The 24,363-nt window shown below is 29.7% G+C and overlaps 1 protein-coding gene across 5 annotated transcripts in view; it reads right to left on the minus strand.

Annotated features, from left to right (window-relative positions):
- Nucleotides 1–2,074: 2,074 nt before the first annotated feature.
- The window catches only part of LOC145293183 (putative RNA-binding protein 46), a 115,110-nt gene continuing 92,821 nt past the window's right edge, over nt 2,075–24,363 (minus strand). For 2 of the 5 annotated variants that reach the window (XM_080139664.1, XM_080139663.1), the window contains 3 exons: nt 21,811–21,943; nt 12,787–13,014; nt 2,075–5,395 (listed from right to left, as the gene is read on the minus strand). In XM_080139664.1, coding sequence (XP_079995790.1) covers nt 5,361–5,395; nt 12,787–13,014; nt 21,811–21,943 — 396 coding nt within the window. In that variant the 3' untranslated portion in view covers nt 2,075–5,360. The remainder of the gene's footprint in view (nt 5,396–12,786; nt 13,015–21,810; nt 21,944–24,363) is intronic. The other 3 variants (XM_080139665.1, XM_080139666.1, XM_080139668.1) reach the window with 3 other exon arrangements.

Below are 24,363 nucleotides of genomic sequence, written 5' to 3' on the forward strand. Positions count from 1 at the left end.
CATACAGATTTTTCATTGTTTGTTTTTTAATATAGAGGTTTCTGAACAAGGACCCAATTTTTTTCTTTTGTTGTTTTGAATTAAAAAAATAAAAATTTCTAAACATCAAGTATTAACAGATATTTTGTATTTATATAAAAGTATTTTATATTATTTAGAAATGGAGAAACTTTTTGACACAACAATCCTTGGCAAATAAAATTCTAATTTTATATTATTCAGTATTGTGAATGCATCGAAAAGTAACATTTCAAATTTTAGTGAAAACAAACAAGTACTTTTATTTATTAAAAAAAAAAATGTAGATTTTCTTTTTTTTTTTAATATTTTCTTGCCCCTTTTAAGACTTGAGCCATTATTTAGTCAGTTATCTTCTCTTACTAATAACTATTACTAGTCTTCTTCTTAGCTTTGTCAATCACAATCATCATTTTGCAATTGCAGTCGAGATCGAGTTTGGCAAACTCCATAATCTTTTCACATGGATGCACACCACCACAACACACATTGGAAAGCAACAGAACTAACCTAACCATTTACCTACATTCAGCATCTTAGTCCCAAATGGTCACTCATCTGGTACTGGTCAGGCCTTATTTTACTCAACTTTGGTGACCTGATGTGATTGTGTCATATGTAATCAAGCTGATGGCTTTGTTTAAATTTATTGAAAAACAGTTTTCAGTATGTTTCTTTACATTTAAAACATCACATTTTATTGATTTTAAAAAGGACAAATGTAATTGTGTAGGTGTGGTCAAATCATCAACTTTTCTAACTGTTAAGATTTTAAGAAACACCATAAATTAAAATGAAACTTGATTCTTGTTCAGAATTTCCCTTATATTAAAAAAAAAATTCTGTATGATGTATGTACTTGTGACAAAATCAAAAATATCATATTCTAAAAATTATGTAAATTGATCAAATAGTTTTATTTTTATAAAGGAAATTGTTTCTAAGCGATTACTCTTAATTCGTAGACATTGCAACATAAATCTAATAAGTATGAATTATTGTTCAGTTATCTGTTTCATCACATTTTTTTAAATGGCGGGTGAGACAGTTACTTCTCAGATACTCATTAGATTATCTTAAAATAAGACTACTTGATCAATTTATGTGATTTTTGGAATATGATATTTGTGTTTCATCACAGGTATGTACATCAGATTAAAAAAATTTTAAGGAACTCTGGACAAGAACCTGAAATTTAGCATATTTTGTAATGTACTAAATAAAAATAAAATAATTGGAAAAAAAATGTTTAAATATCTAAATAACAAATGTTCTGCAAGAATTCTATCAAGCAACTTCAACCAGTCATGTATGGCACTCATGACAAATTATGACCTCAGAGCATACAAGACTGTATGTAGACTTAAAAAACATTTTAAAAATAAAAAACAAAAATAAAAAAAATCTAATAAAAAAAAAACTTAACATCATAAATAATTTTTTTTTTTTTTAAATCAGCTGCTTATTTAGAATTAAACTTATTTTAAAAAACTAAATTACAGAAAAATCTTTGATATACATACTCGGCATGGAACAAAGATGTCATATTCCAAAAATTATGTAAATTAATCAAGTCGTTTTTGTAAGTCACGATTTTTATTAAAGATTTTTCTGTATAGATAGATAGGTCTAATTCTAAATAGGCAAAAAAAAAAAAAAAAAATTTTTTTTTTCAATAAAACTTGAAATGTTACTCCCCGCCACCACTATAACATTTGCTAAATAAGAGAATATTGGAATCTTATTGACATTATTTAATGAGGATTGTTTTCTCAAAAAGCACACAACTTTATTTACTCGAACATATCTGAAAGGCAGGGGTAAATTGGACTGCTAAACCAAATTATGGTTTGCCATGGGGGGGGGGGTCAGTCACAAGCTACAGATAAGTTCATTTCAAATTATTAAGTGATGGATAAAACACAGCTTTTTTTTTTTTTTTTTTAAACTTAGTCATTATTTATCAATCCAAAGGCTGCTCTAGGATAAAGGGCAGTACAATGCAATAATTACTACTGACATTTAAATAATTTATAAGACTTTTTCCTTTGTTTAAAAAAAACAAAACAAAAAAAACTATTAATTGGGAAAATAGATGTTTATTCAGTCCATTTTGTGCAGCTCCAAGTTTACCCCTGTTGAAAATATTTAAAATAAAACTTAGTTTTTCTTAAAGCAACAGCATATAATCTCCTCTTTAAGTAATCCACAAAGAATGAAATGTCAAGAATATAAAATGGCATCAAACTGTTTCAATTTTTAAATTTTTTGTTTTTAATAAGTAAAAGCAGCCATTCTTGATTGTATTGTCATATGGAAATGTTCAATGTCTTTTTTTTAACATCATTTAACTTAAAAAATAAAAAAATACTTGTTTGTTTTATTATGTGTGCTGAGTGGATTCATCTTGGACTCAAAAATCGAAGCGATTTTCTACTTATGACTTGTTTTTACAGCTTATTGATTATTAAAAATAAAACAAAATACTCTGTAAATACATTTGAGTTTCTGTACAAAAAATTCAGCTCTTGTTGGAAGTTCATATCAGGGAGATAAATTTTGCTGTTGAACTTTATTTCTTTGTTTTATTTTTTCTATTCATTATAAAATTGATTTTATTTTAAAAGTTTTTTATTATAAGGTCATCATCTCATAAAAACTAATCTTTATTGTCTGGTTCATTTAACCATAAAAATCTGTCAAAAATTACATTAAAAAAATTAAACATTTTATTTTAATTTTTGGTGTTGGATATAGTTTGCTGTTTAGTAAAAAAGTAGAAGAAAGATTATTTTGGATAATATCAGTCCTTTGTAAAAAAAATTCACTATGAAGTGGGCAAATCAAATTAAATTTAAACAGCAAACTCCACTAAATATTAAAGTATATAAGTTTTTTTAAAAAGGTAATTTTGACTGGTTTTAAGATAATTTTTTTATTTATTTTCTTTTTCGTAATTTGAATGAACTATATGTGAAATGCAGACTGGTATTATAATGTGAATGTGTGTTTTCACTGCACAGGCCATGATCATCCACTTGTGCTAGTTTGAATTTGGTACTTGATCCCAACCCTGACCTTAACATCAATCATGTAATGTTGCAATAGAAAGATTCTCTATCCAAGTAAGACCACAACTCCAATTAAAAACAAGTAACAAAGTTTTATTTCCAGAGATGTTACAATGATACTTGTTTTCTGCTACTAAATGAGTCTACAAAACAAAAACATCTATCAACTGAACACAATCCATCAGTTAAGGGTACAAGGACCTATTTGTTTCTGAGAAGCACTAAAACACAACTGACCATTTCAGCTGGAATATATAGATATTACTTGGACCACATCAGCTGTTAATCTATGTTAATAAAAACTGACTGATAATGAGGTCCACCATCTGATATTAACATTAATTTTTGGAAAATCTCAAAGGAACCTCATATCCAAGAAAACATTAGTACTTCAAGGTCAGCCTATTTCTTGGGTGATCTGGCTTCTATTGGCATAATATTTTCCACTTGCAGGTGTTTAATTAATACATTTCAACTAGATTTTCTTTAGGTTCCTTGTTTGTGTTCAACTGTTCAAAAGAACACAAGTGAGAGAATGTACATGGTGTGAATTGACAGCTAAAACATGTGAACGAGAAACTGGAGCATAAGGTTAACACTTTACGCATCAAATGTTTATTTTAAACCAGAAAAATGTACAAAATCCTTGCGAGGCGAATTCTAATGATTCTGCATCCAAAAATGTTTGGATTATTCCAATCATTCAAACCACTGTACTTATCTTGCATGTTATTAGCACAACGTTTCGACTGATGTGACCTTTGACTTTCATCAGGTGCGTCTTATTGAATCTGGGAATCTGTACGGAATTTCGACAAAGACCCATAGCGCAACAAATATAAGTTCTAAGTGACAATCTTTTGGGGGTTGATGGTTCAGTACAGGTGATACTAAGAATACAATTACGAATTACTAAATGCTTCTATCTGGTCATGGCTAATGAAATAAAAGGAAGATATTCTCATCAATTAAATTGAAATTTCATACAAATTAGAGTTCAAGACGAACCTGAAAAAGGTTAAATCCACTGAAATGGTATGAGAAAAAAATCCAAGATCAGAATATTAATCTGAATAATATAAACTATCAATCTTTGTCTCAAAAAGCAAATAACAAAATGGTCATTGGTTGCAAACGCAAACATCTTACTTGGCAACTAGTGTTCAAATTTATTCCCTTTTGTGTACAGAGTTAGATTTTGTCAATCATCTGAATTTATCCTTCTGGCCAGATAAACAAAAAACTGATGTAATATCAATCCATAGAGTAGATAAAATAAAATTTAAAAAAAAAAAAAAAAAAGCATAAGAAAATGGAGCTGCAGTTTACGTATTTAAAAAAAAAAAAAAAATTTCCCCATAAAAATAATTCAGGCTATTTGTTTATTATGAACTTATGACCAACAACTTAAAGGATAAAAATTATGTATATATTGTGAAACTTTTGCTGTTACTAACCAACAGAGAATTACAATTGATAAATTACAGTACATCAGGGCTCTGTACCAAGTGTCTCGTTTTCATTTGTGTTTTAGATTAGAAACTTTGTCGAGAGAGTTCCGTACATGTTGTCCAGAAGAGATGTATACTTGCCTGTGAAATAATGGAAGGTTTTCTTGTTAAGTTACAAACTTGGAATGCTATGGAAAGTAATGGCCTAAGAGTGAATGCCACCAAGACAAAGACAAGTGTTGATCAGTGATTGTAGTGTTGGAAATCACATGGAAAGATGAAAAATTCCCACGCTCAGTTAATGGTAAGTCCATGTTCTGTGATACATGCAGGCATTGGGTACACAGGAAGATCATATAATATTAAAACATAGATGTGGTTTGTAAGTAAATCATATATTTGAAAGGGGAAGGAGGAGGGTGCACATAATTTTAAAGTAAAAAAAAATTTATGCAAGACCCCCAACTTCCACTCATGAAATTTTTCATGAGTTCAGCCAAGCACAGACATAAAAGAAAAAGATATGAAATAAATAAACTTACTATTTTTTTAAATGAACATTGTTTTTATTTGTTGGGGGAGGAAAATCATCACCCGTTTCCCACATACAAACAGATGAGTGGTGTATTAAAAGATGATTATGTAATGGAGGACAGAATAAAATAATAGAACAAAAGATAATGGGTTTCAAAATATCATTTTCCTTTTTAAACCTCTTTAAATCAACATCTTTTTAACACTCATCATAAAGGATATTTTCAGACGGGAAAGAAACAAAATTCATTCTCATTTCTTGTTGCATTCACAGAAAAGAAGTGGATCAGACACCATCACCATCAGGACCAACATTTAAAACTGAAAAATAGAAATATTTGTTATTACACAAAATTTAAGTTTATTTACCGAAAAAACAAATAAAAAAAATACTGTCAACTAAACCCCACCTCCTCCCACAAAAAATGTGTTGAAATTTACTTAACATTACGTAAGTATATATTACCAGGTGAAACGCTTTAAAAAAAAAAAATAAATAAAATAGCGTATTTTTAAATTAAATATATCGATGAAAAAACAAAGATGCAGAAGATCTTGTTTGAAGCATTTCTTGGAAGTTGCGTTAAATGCAATTAAAAAAAAAGGTGCATTCAATTTTAAGTGAAAGCTAGTTTTGTTTACAATTTTCTTTCAAATAGGTTTATTAAACTTTTTTTTTTTTTTTATTTCAATAAATATTTGATTAATAAATACACATTAAATCATTTTTTGTTTGTTATTAAAGTTAAGTATAAAATAAAATTTTGTCAGCTTGTTTTAGGTTGTTTTTTTTTTATAGATAAATGGGTCACTGTATGCTATTGACTATTTCAAATACTAATTAAAAAACAAAAAAAAAACAGATGTCATTTCGAATTGCACTTATTTTGAATAACCAATATACAGAAAAATCTTTATGATGTATGTACATGAAACAAAGATGTTATATTCCAAAATTCACATAAAATTTTTTTATTTAAAATCAAATATGGACAACTCACAAAGGCAGACAACTCCATTCAACTAAGACTTGACAATAGCTGTCAAAAATACTGAATTGCTAAAAATTGTAAAATTTGATCCCCCCCCCCCCCAATCAAAAACTGCTTGATCAATTTGTGACGATGTTGAAAGAAAAAAAGGAAAAAAAGAAAAGGTTTGAATTACTTGTAGGAGTAATAAAAAATGGGATTGACAAAGCAATATTCTGATTTGCTCAAATAAAATTATGAGTTGAATTCTATTTGGAGGAGCTATGCCCCTATGATTCTCAGTGCATTAGTGAGTTTTAGGGTTGAAATCACGTAATTTGAAAAATGACTCGAACTTTACCAAACAATCCTATCAAGATGTGAATATTAAGAGCCTAAGTTAAAACTTGTGAAGAATTAGTGTATAATTCTTCAATGAATAATTAGTTACTTTATCTGTTGTCAACGTGTTATTCTTCTTTTGGCTTGAAATAATCTTTGGTCCCCAGTGATAAAGACTTTGGTGACCAGCACCAAACGTCTTTTCACAACAGAGGGGAAGTGGCGATTCATCGGACAGGAATTTAACACCCAGGATTTTCATCAGAGTGACCTCCAGACACAGTGACCAACCAGGACCCAGAATGACCGAATTTGATAAAGTCACTCACTGGACATTGTTGTAGGGGAGAAGGACTACAAACTTACATTAACTATTCTGTGACGAGAACCTACAGCATAAAGATTTTTTCTGCATTAATTTTGATTCTAAATATGCACCAAAATTTATTTTTAAGAATGAAATCATGATTTATGCATTTACTGTCATGTTATATTTTCATTAAAGAAAAATTCAAAAATTATATTTAACCTATCTGATACTTACTGACGTTATTTTTATTGTATTGGAAAATTTTGCTAAAATTTGTTTTTTGTTTTTTTTTCGCAGCGTTTTAGTGCTAGTCCAGAGTTCAACCAAATTAAAAAAAAAAATCTTTGTTCATACCTGTCACAAAATGAAAATGTCATATTTCCAAATTGCAAATTAATCAAGTAGTTATTTTTTTTTAACTAAAAAATCAAATTTAATGAGGAAATGAGAATGTGTCTTAATCTGACATATTTAATTAAGGGAGACAACTCAATTCAAACTACCAAGATCAGAATCAGCTTTGTAATGGCTACAACTTACTATTAAAAAAAACAAACAAACTACTTGCTCAATTTACATAACTTTTAGAATATGACATTTTCATTCCATCATGGGTACATACATCATAAACATTTTTCTGTATTTTATTTATTTATTTTTAATCAGGTTGAACTCTGGACTTGCAAATTTCTTTTTAAATGAAAACCATGTAAATAATATTTTCATAAGTTTTGAACTTCACTAAAAATATAACTGACGAGTACAAGATATTGAAATACAAGAATCAGCTTCTATTTAGTAAAATTATTTCTTTAGGATCTTTAAACTGATATCAGGGATTAAGACCCCCCCCCAAAAAAAAATAGGAAAAAAGAAAAGCTGAATGATTTGAAAGCAATCATTTAAAAAATTTTAAAGTTAGTATTAATAAACGAACTCACTACATATGATGTAAAATTGCCAATGAGCCCATGTAAAATGTATCCTATCCAATCAGATTTGCACATAAATAAATGGAACTCGTTTAAGTTGTTATAGAAAATATACGCTGACTGATGAACGTTAGTGGATTTAAAAAACAAAAAAAACATCTTTTTTAGAAAATATTATACAAACATAAATTCACTTCTATTTTTTTACAATTACAAAACCAATTTTTCTTATAAGAATGCTGTTTTATAAAAAAGCGATTTTTTTTGTACTTAATTCTTTATTAATTGTTTTAAGTTAATAACGTGAATTTTTCAAATGAAGATTTATTGGATTATTCAGACTAGTGTTTTTATCTTTAATGTTATTTACACACTTCAGCTGATATAACCTTCAACCTTCTCTAATTGTATTGTGCAACGTTCTGAAATCTTTGTCAAACTTCAGGAATCTGAACAGAATTTCTAATGAAACCCTTTATTAATTTATGAGGGTAGCATGCTCTTGTTTTGTCAGCCACAACCAGAAAGAAGTCTCAATTCACAATTGTAATCTTCAAATTGATCACACTTAGGGCTGAACATTCAACCTCTAGAAAAGTGTAATTTACAACCGACTTTTACCTAGTACTTTACCTGTAAAGCAAAATGAGAACAGTAGTCCAAATAACCCAAATATTACAATTAAAGCAATCATAAAAAAAGTCATAATGTAGACTTCAATTGAATAAATAATTTATAACTTTTCTTGAACCAAAACAGAAAATTTTCATGTATATTAAGAAATAAAATGATCTAATAGGCAAAGAAATTAGAATGCTGTATATAGTACCATCTGGCTATCATAAAAATAAAGTTATGAAAAGGAAATACACATTCACTGTAATAAGGACATTGATTTTATAGTCAGTATAACTGAAATTCCTCCTTATAAAAATTGTTAAAAGGTGACAGAAATAATGTTCCAAAGGAGAGATTTTGGTGCTTGTCCAAAATTACTTGTATATTTTAAAAAGAAAGAAAAATCTGTATGATGTACATACTCATAACGAAAGAAAATATTGTATTCTAAAAATCACACAAATTGATCAAGTGTCTTATTTTTTAAATAAGAAAATCAAATTTTATAGCTAATCGAGGAGTGACAACTTTGCAATGCAACAAATCTCATGAAACAAGGGCAATAATACAACACAATTCAAACTTGTGATATTTTTGTTGTTATTTTTTAAATAAGAAAATCAAATTTTATAGCTAATCGAGGAGTGACAACTTTGCAACGCAACAAATCTCATGAAACAAGGGCAATAATTCAACACAATTCAAACTTGCGATATTTTTGCTGCAATGCCTACAAATTCCTATTAATCACTTAAATTATTTTATTCATAAACATAAAACTACCTGATCAATTTATGTGATTTTTGAAATACAATATTTTCTTTCCATCACAGGTATGTATGCCATACGGATTTTTCTTCAATTTGCTTTTTATATAAAGGAGATTTTGAACACTCACGGATTTCAGTTATAGTTTTAAAGCAAGTATTCATTTTTGCAAAGTGAATCAGCATGGAAAATAAAATTAATTCAGTTTAAATAATTTATGTTAAAGTTGAAATCTCTTAAAATTGATATAAAATACAAAAACACACATCTTTTTAAAAGACTGCACATCTTTTGGTAAAAATCTGTCTGCGCTTGTAGCAAATAATAGGCTTCTATTCTGAAAGTCTTTAATTCCCAGTTTTGCTATAGCATAAATTTCACTGTTAGAATTGGCTTTATTCCAATTCTGCACTGATTTAAAATTAATTCTCAGAAATTGTAAGAATATTTTTGACACATTCTTTAAACGCAAATAAGTGTTTAGTCTTAAGAGGTTATTTTCAATTGGTTAAATCACAATATAAGGAATCAATCGAAATTGAGTATTTGCTCCAATCAGTATAAAGCATTCAAGGCAAACAGATTTTAAACTTATATTCTGCGACTGCTGCTACTATGGTTGTAGTAGCGAATATTGCTACAGTAGTTTGATAATACAATTGAGAGAAAATGGTATGCAATTTGAAAAAAAGAAAAAAATCCTTGCTGGGCGGAGGGTCTTAATATTTATTTTATTTCTTACATTTCTTTTAGAAAGTATTGAAAGTCCATAAAGTTTATATCGTAAGCATTGTTAAGCACAATATTATTTTAGGGACTTGGGGGAAGGGGGTATTTTTATTTTCATAGATTTTTATCTTTGAAAACAAAAAGTTGTATCTAATGCAAATTAAAACTCATTTTAAGGTTTTAATAGTTACACGATTAATGTGGTCACCAATTTCAAGAAGAGGTAGATGCTCTGTAAAAAATATAAAACCCTGAAAATCATAATTAAAATGTTGAAAACTTATACTGTTCTCTTGTTTTAAATAAAAAAAAAAATTTTTATTTAATGTCAACCAAATCAAGTGTTTGTTGACATCAAGATGTCCAGTTTTTTTGGGTTTTTTTTTAGTTTAATAAAAAAAATAAAAAAGATTAAAATATTTTGGCTTAAAGGATATAAATATAAAAATATATCCAGTATCTGAAAAAAAAATTCTTGTACAGCATCACATCTATACTAAAAAACAAGAACAAAGAAAAATATATATGGTATCCATGACAAAACAAAAATATAATCTAAAAATCACGTAAATTGATCAAGTATTTTTATTTTTATAAATTATATTATTATTAATAGGAATTACAACATAAATTTTGCAAATTTGAATTATTGTGGAATCATCTCCCTTGCTTTTTGTGATTTTTTTTCAAAATGGCAGGTGAGACAATAAACTCCTGATACTCAAAATTTTATTTTCTTATTTTAAAAAACTACTAGATCAATCAATTTGTGATTTTTGGAATATGACATTTTTGTTTTGTCACAAGTACATATACACCATACTTTATTTTTTATTTTTAATATAGAAGAAATCCAACAATAACAAAAAACTAACATTTACAAGATGATAAAACTAATTTTTTAAATTTGCTATTTCATTAGTTTTGATGGAAATAAAAAATACAAAAGTCTTAGATTATATATATAAAAAAAAAATCAATACGTTTGTCTATATTTATGTGAAGCTTGATGAGAGAATGACACATTGCAGTATAAGGAAATTGTGGGGAAAAAATGGATAGAAAACTATGAAAAAACAAAACAAAAAGAAACTAAGGGACCAGAACACCATATGAAAGTAAATATTTGACAGTTCTTCCTAATAGTGGTGCAACAGGTGCTGTTTATGCAGAACAAATAGTGGATGTTTTACAGGAACTCAACAGCGAGGACACTATCAAGACTATCCTTGTTGACAGCACTAATGCAAATATAGGTTGTGAAGGTGAAATGGTTGCAATTTTAGAAAAAAAAGTTTTTTGTTTAAATCTTAACACAATTGCAATCTTTACACCATAATGAAATACCTTTCAGGGCCCTTTTTAAAAACATGGATGGTTGCACAAAAGGCCCTACAACATTCAATGATCCTCTGGGGAAATTATCCTCAAATGATTGATTTACCCCAAATATCATTCATTGGATTCAATTTTGAAAATTGATGAAATACAGGATTGACCAAAGACCTTTTCATGAATACACAAAAGGTATTTCTAGAGGTAAGGTTGACTAGATATGGCTCCTGGAAAATTGGTCCTTTAAACCAAGCGCAATGTTTAACTTTGGCCATCAGACTTATGTGTTTATGGACTTGTGATACCTACCCTCAAAGGCTCACAATAAAACTGCATAATTTAATAAATTTTATTGTAAATGTGTATGTCACTTCTTGGTTTGAAATTAAAAGAAATAATAAATTCCACAATCAGCAAGTGAACATTTTTAATATGATGCAGAGGATCAAGCGGCAGCCTCATAAAATCCAACAGATCACATTAAGAAATATACAAGGTAATACCTTCTGTTTAATGCCTGAAAATCTATATTCTATGGTTAAATCTGAGGAAGTTGAAATAAGAGATGCTTTAAAAAGCATTTTGGCCATTAAGTAAATATTTATTCATATATGACAATTTATTCCAATTTAAAATATAATTTTTAAAGATTTTATCTAATTTCACCATAATTGTTAAAGCAGTATAGTTTTGAATTTTTAATACTTCAATTAATTTTTATATTCTTTCAGGAGTGGGGAGTCAACTAGGAACAGGTTGAAAACCATTAATTTTAATGCCACACATTGGACACAATAGGTTTAACATTATGGTGACATTTTTTTAACTACCAATAATGGAAGACTTTTCTGAATCTGAACTTTAAGCATTATTAAATGGAACCAAGATTGACTTGCCAGATTTATCCTCACATTTTCAAGGTATGGAATGAGCAGTCAAATTAACAAAGAAAGCTCCAAAAACTGTATATGGTTTTGAAGCAAGGCATCAACATATTACAGCCAAAGTTTTGAGTCAGAAATTGAGACCAGCATTTTGTCTAAGGGCTCTTATATCGAGCAATTTGACAATATATTAAGCTCTATTACAATAGTGCTTTGTTTTTCTTTAGTTGTTTGTTATATTTTTACTTATAACAAAAATAATTAAATTTTAGGGTATTCAAATAGAATTACTGAATTACTAAGATAAAAAGGCAAATACTGAAAACGGGTGGGGGGGATATTTTCAATTTCAAGATTTATTATTATTTCTTTATTTAATATCATTTTTATAAAATAAAAAGACATTCTGATTTTAATACTAAAATTATTGGTTTTCACACTGATATTGCAAAAACAAGGAATTTTCAGTAGATGTTTGTCTACGATCTTTAATATCAAATGCTCAAAAAATGCATTGAAGTATTTGATCTAATTTTTCATATGAATACTTAATAGATCCATATACAACTTTCGGTAAGTGAGATTTTTAATATTTAAAAAAAATTGGAAAATCAACCTACCCTAATGGGTACATATATCATACAGATTTTTCTTTATTTTTGTTTTTAATAGAGGGAGAATTCTGGACAATTTTTTTATGTTAGCTTGCAATTAATAAAGCCAATATATTTTGTCATTAAGAAGCATTTCAAAATTTTCAAAATGTGAAAAGGATCAATAAAACTATTCCTAAAAAAAAAAAAAAAAAAAAAAAAATTCTTACTTGTGTTTGAAGAATGCATCAGTTTTGAAGTCACTGGTTCGTGTAACAGAGAAACGATTGGTGCAGTGGTAGTCAGAAATGCTGTGGGACAGTAGATGTGTTCAGCATTAGGGACCATCCCATTACTGTGGAAAGCTGTATTAGGAATAAGTGGTTGTCCTTGATAAACATTGCTTAAAACACTAGGGTAGCCATGGACAGGCCAACCATAGTAGGCTCCATCAGAACCTACAGAAAAATGGGGGACCAGCTTTAAAGATATTAATATAGATTTGTTTTCACCGTTTTTCTTTCAAAGTGTCAAAATATATTGGTTTACTTTGAGAATTGCATACAAAACATTTAAACCTTTCTTATAGAAACCAATCTGACATAATTGTCATTGAGATGTGGACTGAACGGAAACAATCTGATATTAGTTTTGAATAAAGATGAAAATCTATTGAAAATTATTTTGATAGATAAAATGAAAATGTTTGATTATTTTACATAAAAAAAAAAAATAATTGATAACAAATTTTGGTGCTTATTCAGATTAGCATTTATTGCTGCATTTAAAATTGATGTATGTATAACAGGACAAAGATTAAAAATTCCAAAAATCACAATTTGATCAAGAAGTTTTATTTTTATTCAAGAACATCAAATTTTGCTGTTTCAGTGAGGGTGAAAAAGTGTCCAACGAATTGGTGGACAACCCTAATGCACGAGGAAACTGTCAAAACAATCAATGATTCTCACCTTATTATGTTCTCTAGAAAAACATGGCTTCTGTCACTTATTGATAAAAAACATCAAATTTGTTTTTCATAAATAATAAAAAAAACTACTTGATCAATTTTTGTGATTTTTGGAATATAAAATATTCATTCTGTGAGAAGTAGGTACAAAATAAAAGTTTTTCTTCATTTTTATTTATCGCTATAAATGCCAATCTGAATAAGCACCTAAATTTTATTTAAATGTTTTAAACAAGTTTTCAAAGTTGTAATCAATATCAGTAGATAGAAAGTTGATGACTAGCGACAAAGAAACACCTTTTGTGCTAAAACTATCCCACAAACATTTGTGATTAATTAGATACATAACTTAAGCTCTACTGCGGGTTATTTTAAAACAGTGAAATATGAACAAACAACTTGTACAAAGAGCATTCCAAAAGTAATGCCACTTATTTTTTTTATTCCACCTGAATGAATCAGAGGGGATTGCAAATTATATTGTTATGATGACTGAACTTATGCATTTATGACTGAAAGTTTCATTTCTCCGTTGCAGATATTGACGATGAGAAACTCTAAAGAAAGCAACCCCTGTCATAAAAGCAGAGATGCAATTCTTGTATTGCGTATTGAGAATGGTGGTGATTATGTAGAATATATTCTAGAGCACAAAAGGTCACATTTTAATGGTACTACTCCTGTCTTTGTAACTCAACTTTCTGAGTTAAAAAAAAAAAGTAAAAAAAAAAAATAGGTTTTACATTTGGAATGACCATTAATCTATATGAACTTGAAGTTATCATTTAAAATCTGTTTATTGGATTCGTACAGATTTTTAGTGTCCATTTTCAAGGATTTTAAAAGTTTTTCGAAACAAAATTCAAGTTTTCAAAACAAAATTTGGGGTTTGTTTTACAATCCGCAGCTCTTCGAAAAAAGTGATAAGAATATCAAATATTTAACAAATAAATGTTACCATAGCCAATAAAAGTTAATTTGCAATCTACCTGCATCATTTTTGGGTGTTTTTAAGTAGTTTTAAATGATTTTGATTTCATCTTTACGGTTATAATAATTCCCAACCAAAATGACTACCATCGTGTTCATATTTGTTTGGCCTGGGTAGCCTTTTTTCCAAGTATCACAGTTTTTACTTTATTTTATTTTGAAGGGGAGAAAGGAAGGGGGATAATTTTTTATTTATGGGGTCGCCACTACAACTCCCCCTTGTACCATCAAATTATAACTGAAAGCAAAAATAGCTTTAAAACCCCCTCCCCCCCAATTTTTTCATAAGTGAAAACTGAACTGGTTATGTCCCTTTATCACAAAACTACCTAAGGTAATTTTGTAATAAGGGGACATAACTCTTGTATCCTCAATTTTAGAACACTCAGAAACACTAGAGGATGACCTCCAATCTGTAGTGGAATGGGGACAAAAATGGATGGTCACATTCAATGCTGCCAAGACTAAACTTGTTTCCTTCAATAATTACAAGAAACCTTCTCTACCACTAATAGCAATGGCCAAAGACTCATTATCTAAAATTACTTCTTTTAAACTTCTCGGCTTAATGTTCACAGGAAACATGAGTTGGAATAATTACATAGAGAGTATTGCCAGGACAGCTGCGAAGAAGGTAGGCTCTCTCTACCGTGCTAGAAAGCTACTAACGCACGAAAGTATCCTGTACCTCTATAAGGCCACCATTTTCCCATGTATGGAGTATTGTTGTCATATTTGGCTGGTGCATCTGCTACTAGTCTCTTGCTCCTAGACAAGGTCCAAAAGAGTCTCCAACCTAATAGGTCCTGAACTGTCATTTAAGCTTCAGCCTCTGTCCCACCGACAAAATGTTGCATCCCTCTGCCTGTTCTACAAGTATTTTAATGGTGAATGCTCTGACGAACTGCAAGCACTTGTGCCCCCACGATGTAAATACCCTCGCTTGACAGGAATTCACGAGAATTTGGGTCAAATTATGCAAGAGTACAATTAATTCTTAAATGATATCTCATAAAGTTGGGTATGTTTGTATGTACAGTTTGGAATACAGCTGCTAGTTATATGTAATGTTGGTAATATATAGTTTATTTAGTGTAATTGAAATATTTCAGATTTGTGTCAAATTTGATCCATAGACATTACACACGAATTAAGCAAGATTTCTGAAATTCAATTTTTATAATTGTACATAATATGATCAAAGGATTTTTGGTTGAAACTAGATAAGGTTTAGTAGCATTATATCTTGATTTTAATCTTCATAAGGAGATTAAAGCAATACACAACTGTTCTGTTTGGAAATAATTTCACCCATCCTAGTCTATTTAATAAATATTTAATAAAAGCAAGTTATAAAATTTACCAGCTGAAGGAACTATCTATGCAAAGCAGAATATTATAAATATGGACTCCCTTTATATAGTCGGAACCAAGTAAAAACCTTTATCATATTGACTGTAGAAATACCAAATTGAAGACAGCTAACATAGGAAAATAGTAACCTCCTTTTGAAAACTATGCACAGATATTTCCCTTGGTAGAGGATGTCTTCTTGAAAAAAGAAAAAAATATAACTAGTAAAAGTCATTTGTTAGCATAACGGAGTCGAAATGAAACCTCAAAATTTCTCTGAGATTCAGCAAAAATATAATAGATTTTGAAATCTAGAAATTTTAAAAATATGATGAGAAATCTCAGTTAATGCACAAATCACAAGCCATTGTGAAGATTAAAAAAGTTTTACCCTTAAGAAATTTAAAAAAATTTTTTCAAGTGAATCCATTTACATTCCATGGTTTGATTGGAATTAACCAACAAAGATTAAAAATAAACATTTGTCTCAGTTAAACTTGTTAGATTTTATAAATGTTGAAGATTATATGGAAACTAAGAACCGATACAACATGAATAAATGCAGACAATTTGAATTTTATTACAATTATCAAGAGTTGTTGTGGAAAAACATGGCCAATGAAAATAATTCAATTGATACGAATAGAAAAATGTTATTTTATATAAATATTTTCAGTATTTACTTTAACAGTGCTCTATATGATATATATATATATATATATATATATATATATATATATGTATATATATATATATGTATATATATACATATACATATATATATATAAACATACATGCACTTAATACTGAGCGCAATGCTATAAGTTGTTTTTTTTTAATTTATTTTTTTTAGTTTTAATTGATATTACTAAAGAAAAAAAAGGGAAACAAAGAAAACTTAAAAAATGTTTTTTTCTTTACTCCAAAGATGTTAAAAACACATCAAACTAATTGTCAGAACCGAGATTTTAATCAATTACTTTGAAAAGTGTAAACAATATCTCATTATTTTTATTGTTGTTATTGTTATTATTATTCCATTAACTTCAGTGTTGTGATGTTTTACACTGTTTTTTTCCCCCCGCTAAGAGTGGGCTCTTACACCAAAATTAGTGAGGATAGTCAGAGTCAATTAGATGGAAAGTACCTGACGTAGGATGTCTGTATCTGATTCCCAGCTGCTTCATAAGATCATCAGGAATTGAGCCAAGTGCACTTATGATTATTGGCACGATGGAAGTTTTCTTATTCCACAATTTAGCAATCTTAACCCTCAGTTTCTGATAATTTTTTAGTTTCTCATTCTTCTTGTCTGTTAAGTTGATGTCATTTGGGCAAGCCACATAAATAATTTGGCATTCACTGGCCTTTTTGTTCACAACTACAGTATCCGGTTTCCTGTGTGTTAGCTCTTAGTCACACCGAATCATGAATTCGCAAAGAATCTTAACGTCTTCATTTTCCACTGCCCCTTCTGGGTGATGTTGGTACCATTTGTTCCTCACTTGGAATCAAAACTTTTGGCACAAACTCCAGTGCAGATTTGTACAAACTTTGTCATGGCAACGTCTGTACTCTTTTTGAAACAGTATGGAACACGCACTAACAATGTGTCACTATTTCAAGAGATAGACCACACAACTGCACGTATCAGAACAGTCCTTCCCATAGATGTTTTCATTTATTGCATTTGTATTTAGTTCCTGAGCAGCAAATATAGATTTTCTGTCTCTTTTCAAGTCACCTTTAGACAGATAATTCCACGTCTTCTGACATTTTAGTGCCTTGGTATCTCGCTCAAACTGACCATGAAGTTTCATTCTTACCAAATCAGTCAACTTTTCTGCTTCGATTCTTTCCTTGTACTTCTGCTTATCTTCCAATGAATCTTTATTTAGCTCTTCCTCTTTCGCAACTGCTGCGAGTAACACTTCATGGCTGTTAGTCAAGTAGTGGTGAACTCTTCGCTCGACACATTCTTCAATCACAATCAGTCTCCCCCCCCTTTTTTTCTTGTGATATACAGCCTGAGCACATTAGAATTTGGGTGAAGTGCTCCAAACTTAACTAACAGTTTCTGTGTGTTTATCCAGCTTTTTCATTTCTTCCTGTGTCTATCCTACAAAAGCTGCACTGTATCGAATTACAACAACCGCTCAGGAATTGATAGCTGAGAACAGGTTCCTACCATTCAGTCTAGATTTCAGGAGCAGTTTGAGTCCTTTTATACACTTCTTTAGTCTTCTCTTTTATCCTGTTGCAAACCATATCAAGTGCAAGCATCCACAGGTACTTTTAGCCTTCTGCATTATTATTATAATCATCATCTGCCCCACTTCCCTTTTTTAAGTTTAAAGCATCACTTTGGAGTAAAGAAAAAAAAAAAAAAATTTTTTTTCTGTTTCCTTTCATGCGACTTTCTTTTTTAGTAATATAAATAAAAACTAAAAAAATTTACAGTATACATACAGATTTTTAAGGCTTTTTTTCAGACAAAATTCAAGTTTTAAAAACAAAATTTAATATATAATGAACAATATAATAATCAAAAACTAATATTTTTTAAATATTTAAATAAGTATTTATTTCGATTTTGAATTTCACTTCGGCTACATCTGGAACGTATATGGATAATATTATTTCATAATAAAGGGGCGTAACTCTTATATCGACAATACGAGAAATGATATGATGCACTTTCAGAAGAAAGTATTTATTTCGATTTTATTTTTAATAATCAAAAAATATTTTAATTGTATTTTAATTAAGATTTAAATATTTTAATAATATTTATTTTGATTGTATTTTTAATATTCCAACAAATTTTACTGAATATAAAGAATACAATTCATACCCTTTTCAAGATATTTCCCATATTTTCACGGTAATAATAGAAATAAGGCCTTTTCAAGACAAAGCTCAAAATTCAAGGTTTTTTTTCAAGCCTGTGTGAACCCTGATATACCTTCACATTACAACCAGTAATATTTAAGTGTTAATTAAAATTATGTACCCAGAAATATATTTTTTTTACATGGAGGTCACCACTTATTAAGGCTCGGAAGCCACTCGGGGATAAGGGTTATTGCATGCACAGTAATCAATGGGATAGTATTGTAGTAATCCTTAGTATTGGAGATTTGATAAAGTGTCTTACTTAAGGGGGCGGTTCATCAGGAATTTGTTTATGTTAGACTTGAAGACATCCAAGTTGTAGTCAGGTGGAAAACAGGCAAGCGGAAGAGAATTCCACTCGCGTGCACTTCTAAGAAAGAAGCTTTGTTCATGGAATCTACGTTTTGATTTAGGCACAGATAAAGAATGGGGAAAATTATTGCCAGTGGTTTCAGCTAAACCGGTGTTTATCGTGAAAGATTGGCAAGGGGGAACCAGAGATTGGAGCTCAGACGAGCACTAGCCATGGAAATAACGATAAAACAAAGACAGGCTCACAACGTCTCTTGTGAGAGAGAGGTTGCAGGAAAGAGAAAAGGGCATCCCCTACTAGGCCACGAAGTCTGTTTTGTACTCTGTCAAGGCAGGATATGCTGTTTTTAGCAGCTCCTGCCTAGATGTGGCAGCAGTATTCCATCCTTGGACGTACTTGGCTTTTATATAGATAGAGAATTGTATCAGTAGTGAGATATCTTCTGGAGCAGTAGAAGGATCCTACTATTTTCCCAGCGACCTTGGCAACAGACTTGATGTATGTGTTCCATTTCAGATCAGGAGCTTGTCAAAACACGGAGCCTCCCCAAGACAAGAACCATCCATTTCAATTGATGCCAGATGGGGATCAGAGCGTTGATGATGTAAAGATAGGAGCTTGGTTTTAGATGCATTAAAAGTAACCAGCCACATCTTCCCCCAAGGTACCAAGCGCTCAAGATCAGAGGAGAGAGAACTGTCATTTACAGCCTTTGATGTGTTGCCATAGATGGTTGTGTCATCAGCAAAGATGTCAACGAATGATTTAAGTATGTGTTTTGGGAGATCATTGATTATATATATATATATATATATATATATATGATCCATCATCATTAGTGTTATATAAATAAAGCTTCTTTTCATGCAGAAAGACGTATAGAGATGTTACTTTCAAAAGTCTTAGACCTAAATGAGGTTTCATGCCAAGACTTTTGGATATTTAGACAAAAAATTTTTTATTAGTTTCTCTTTTTGACACTTAGATAAATAATTGAACCAAACAGGCACCGTTATGATTAATAATAAAGGCTGCTGTCAAATCAGGCAAGATGATATTATTTTCTCTCTCAATTAACTGTGAAAAGTGGAATCCACAGGTTTGCAGCAATTTTACACTGATTAAAGTTCATCAAATTAACTGCAAGAATTCAAATGCTGCTTTGGTTTTATTATGCTTAAATATAAGATCTATTAATGTTCGAAACAGAAAAAAAAATAGCAATTAGTATCAAATCGCGATGTTTCAAAATGATGCTTTGTATGACTGAGTGCTGGCCATCAACGACAATTATTTTTATGAATAGTCTATTTACTTCAGTCATGTTTGTGTATATATTTGGAAATGATAAGAAAAATCCGATAGTCATGAGTGGCAGCTTATTAAAAAACTACTCTTTCTCACTGCTAGCTTGGTTCTGTTTTAGCATGCCACCCGGCATTCGCCAGTTAAATATGATCTTTTAATTTATGCAGATTCCGTATTTATTAATATAGAGCCAATGCTCTATTATATTAAACCTAATATTTACTAGTGATTTCAAAAGTTAAATAAAAAATGACTTGGTACCATCAGAATCAGAACAAACATTTAGCTCACCAACAGTATTTGCTTTATATGATCTAAATACAAATCATGTATAAATGTATAGTTGTGAATGCCTAGTCGACTTACATCTTCCAAGTTCCAATTTTGACATCTTAGCACCTATTTTTACCGACTAAAAACCAAATAAAATTTGTTCAATAATTTTAAATCCTATATTTAAGTTTCAAGTCTAGATAAAAAATTGACAAGTTTGGTAGAGACTGTTTCGCACATAAGGTCACTATATATATATATTTTTTTTTTTTGTTGTTGGAGATGTTTTTAGAAATTTAAATACTGGGATTGACTTATTTTATTTGAACATTTATTTTTCACAAAAAATTCACAAATTGCAATTTTAGAAATTGTTGTAACTTGCAAAGTTTAAACATTTTTCATCTGAAGTGCAAATTATTCATAAAAGTAAGTATAGCATGAATTTTTGTTGCATTTCTGGTTTTAACTAAATGTATGCCAGAGGTAAAAGGTAATTTTTATACTGTAAAAGTTAAACATGTCATTCATGTTCACATATTCAACGTAAAATTTAAAGTAAATTTGGTTAAATTTACTTACACCACTTTCAGCCATTTTATGTATTAATTTAAAGTGAGTTGTGTGCATGTGTGTTCACAGAAGAATGGGCTAAGCAGAGTAAGTTGGAGAGAGGGAGGAGAAAAACAGGGAAGGAGAATATAGAAAGATGGAGATAGCTTTAATAGAAATGTTATACTTTTGCCCTGTGCAATGCTGGGTAACATTGCTAGTAGCTTTTCAAATTAGTTCACTCTTTTACATGACAGTCTGGAACACCATGGATTTTAGCCATTTGGGGGGAATGTTAAGAAAAATTCAAACATTTTTGTAGAAATTATTTTAGAAATCAACAATTTTTTCTGTGTAGAATTATCAAAACCTTAACAAGATTTGTTTTTTTCTCTGAATGTATTTTATTTCATGCAGCTTATTTTATGTGAATTACATAAAACATACCTTGATAAAATATATCATGCTAACAGCAAATGGAAGTAACCTTTAGCTAACAACAAAAAATGGCTTGAGAGACATATTCCAGACATTACTGGATTGCTTTCCTCTTGTTCTATTTTTAATATTAATAAATATAGATAGGCATTTTAATTTTACCTGGTTCATTAGTGAAATATCCAAGATGGTAAAGAATAGATTCAGCTGCAAAGATTTTGGCTTCATCAATGTTCCGAGACAATTTGCCTGATTGAATGAAGTTTCCAAATTGGGAACAGTGTGGCACTGAAACCTGACCAAAAGAAATTCATAAATCATAATGAAAACAAAATAAACAATAAAAGTAATATTGCAATGTTGGGTGTATATTTCAGAATAAGAACGAAAATCGAAATCCGCAAAATTGAATATTCATCAAAAACTAATATTATCTGCTTAATTTTTTAACTAAAAAGCAATATCATGTTGTACTTATTAACATATTACTACATTACATAAAACATGTAATTTCAATGATTTCACCATAACTTCAACAAAGGAAGTAACTCTGTTTGAAAATGTTTATATTTAATTATAACTTGTAATTTTTCTTTGAAAACTATTTTTGTTCATAATTAAATTTTTACTTTATCATTTTTTGTAATTTTTGGATATTTTACTAATTTCAACATGCCAATTAAATTCAATATTTCAATTTTTGTTCTTATTCCCAATAAGCACTTGAGGTTGTCATTAAATCAATCAAATAAAGCGTTTTATATACGTGAATCTTATTGCCGTTTCATCAAATGACTGCTTCTGTCTAGTCTGTGATCCAACATCAGTGGTGATATGTAAATAAAATTATTCAAAGTCTTCATGTTGGCTCCCATCAACAGAATCCCATTATTGGCGGTCTCTCTTATACAGCTTCTATAGACTAACTCATTTGAAAACTTATTTTCTCAGTTTGCCAAAACATGACATCATTACTTTCTTTTCATGTGTTTTGTCTGACCCATTTGACCGCTTGCTTTGTGTTTTGATCTTACATGTTACTCATCTTTGATTCACCCTTGGGAATCAGATTTTGCAAATTTGGGTTATTTCAACCTGTACTCAGTGTGCTTATGTAAAACTTAATTCTAGCTAACTCCCTATTGATATAGGGCTCCTAATATGTAACACTATCAGTTTGTTTTTTGTTTTTTAATTTTCTTATATCTGTTGTTTCCCTTTGATTAAGTTTGTTTTTAGGGTATTTCAGTCATTTGTTCTAAATGATGTTATGTGTTATGTTGTTAGTTTCCAGTAGACTATTAAAATGGTAGATAATAATGATGAAATTATAATAATTGATTATTATGATTGGTAAAAGTATAATTGTAAGATAGAAATATTTTATTGATGTGATAAGTTATGTTAAGTTGAAATATTTACATTTAATCATTCTCAGGAATGTTAATTTGATGTCAATTTGACAGATGGAATTTAAGCTAACCATAATATAAGCAAATATACATGACAAAACCCCCACAAGGATCTTTAGGCTACATAGTGATGACATAATAAAAATATAGATTTTGAGATGTAGAGGTAGTTACAAAGGAGATCTGTTCGATATGCAACACATTATCAGATGGATGGGGTTTTATGACAGGACGCTCATAAAAATCAAAAAGGGGCGACTTAGAAAAATGTAATCTTATACAAAGTGTGGTAACCCTGAAAAAGAACCCAGTAAAAAAAATAAATGATTATATCAAAATAATTCCCGTCTGAACGTTTTCACTATTGGAGAGAAACACCTTTAATTTCAGGATACATGGAAAGAAGATTTCTACAAACTGTTAATTTATGTATACACACATCAACACTCAATAGAGAATACACTAAACGAATCACATATCAGGATGTTAAGTTAAGACTCATTATAGAAACACATCTGTTATATATATATATATATATATATATACACACACAGTTGTGATACAACGAAATAGGACTGTATGTCAATGACTATAAATATATTTTTAAGTCCCCTTCTTTGGGTAGAGCACTGTCGTAAATAATCTCACCCGCTACTTAATTGGCTGAAAATGTGAAGCTCATTGTTTGTTTGTTTACGAACAGGTGATTTGAGCACTATAAAAGTGGTGGCGGGTGTCTATTTAAATAGATATTCCGATGAGTTATTTACGGGCATCGATTCCATGGTCGAATGGGAGAACTACCGACTGTCAACACGACGGTTCTAGGTTCAATCCTTGGCTTGGGAGAGATGCTAGTCTAGCGGCACTGATGAGTTGTGATACAACGAAACAGGACTGTATGTCAATGACTACAAATATATATATATATATATATATATATATATATATATATATATATTTTTTTTCGACTTGAAAATGGAAAGAAAAAAAAACCACAACCCCTTTGCACAGCATTCATCATGGATGAGTTGAACAAGCTTAATTTATAGGAGGGAGTTTCTAGAAAATATTAAATTCACAAGCAGTCCATACTACCTATATAATAAAAAATAAAAATAGAAATTTCAGAAAAGATACTGTAAGGTGATATTGGTGAGAATACTTAATTTAACTCACTGTTTCTACCAATCCCCACAAAATTTCTTTGGGATTCTGCTAGTTTCACAAATACTATGCAAATAAGCATGTAAAATTCTGTTTTTTCGATGTGCTGTTTTATTGTTTTTAATTTTATTTAACT

Source organism: Euprymna scolopes, chromosome 14 (genome assembly GCF_053919585.1).
Source record: "Euprymna scolopes isolate OS-2025 chromosome 14, ASM5391958v1, whole genome shotgun sequence".
NCBI classification, from domain to species: domain Eukaryota; kingdom Metazoa; phylum Mollusca; class Cephalopoda; order Sepiida; family Sepiolidae; genus Euprymna; species Euprymna scolopes.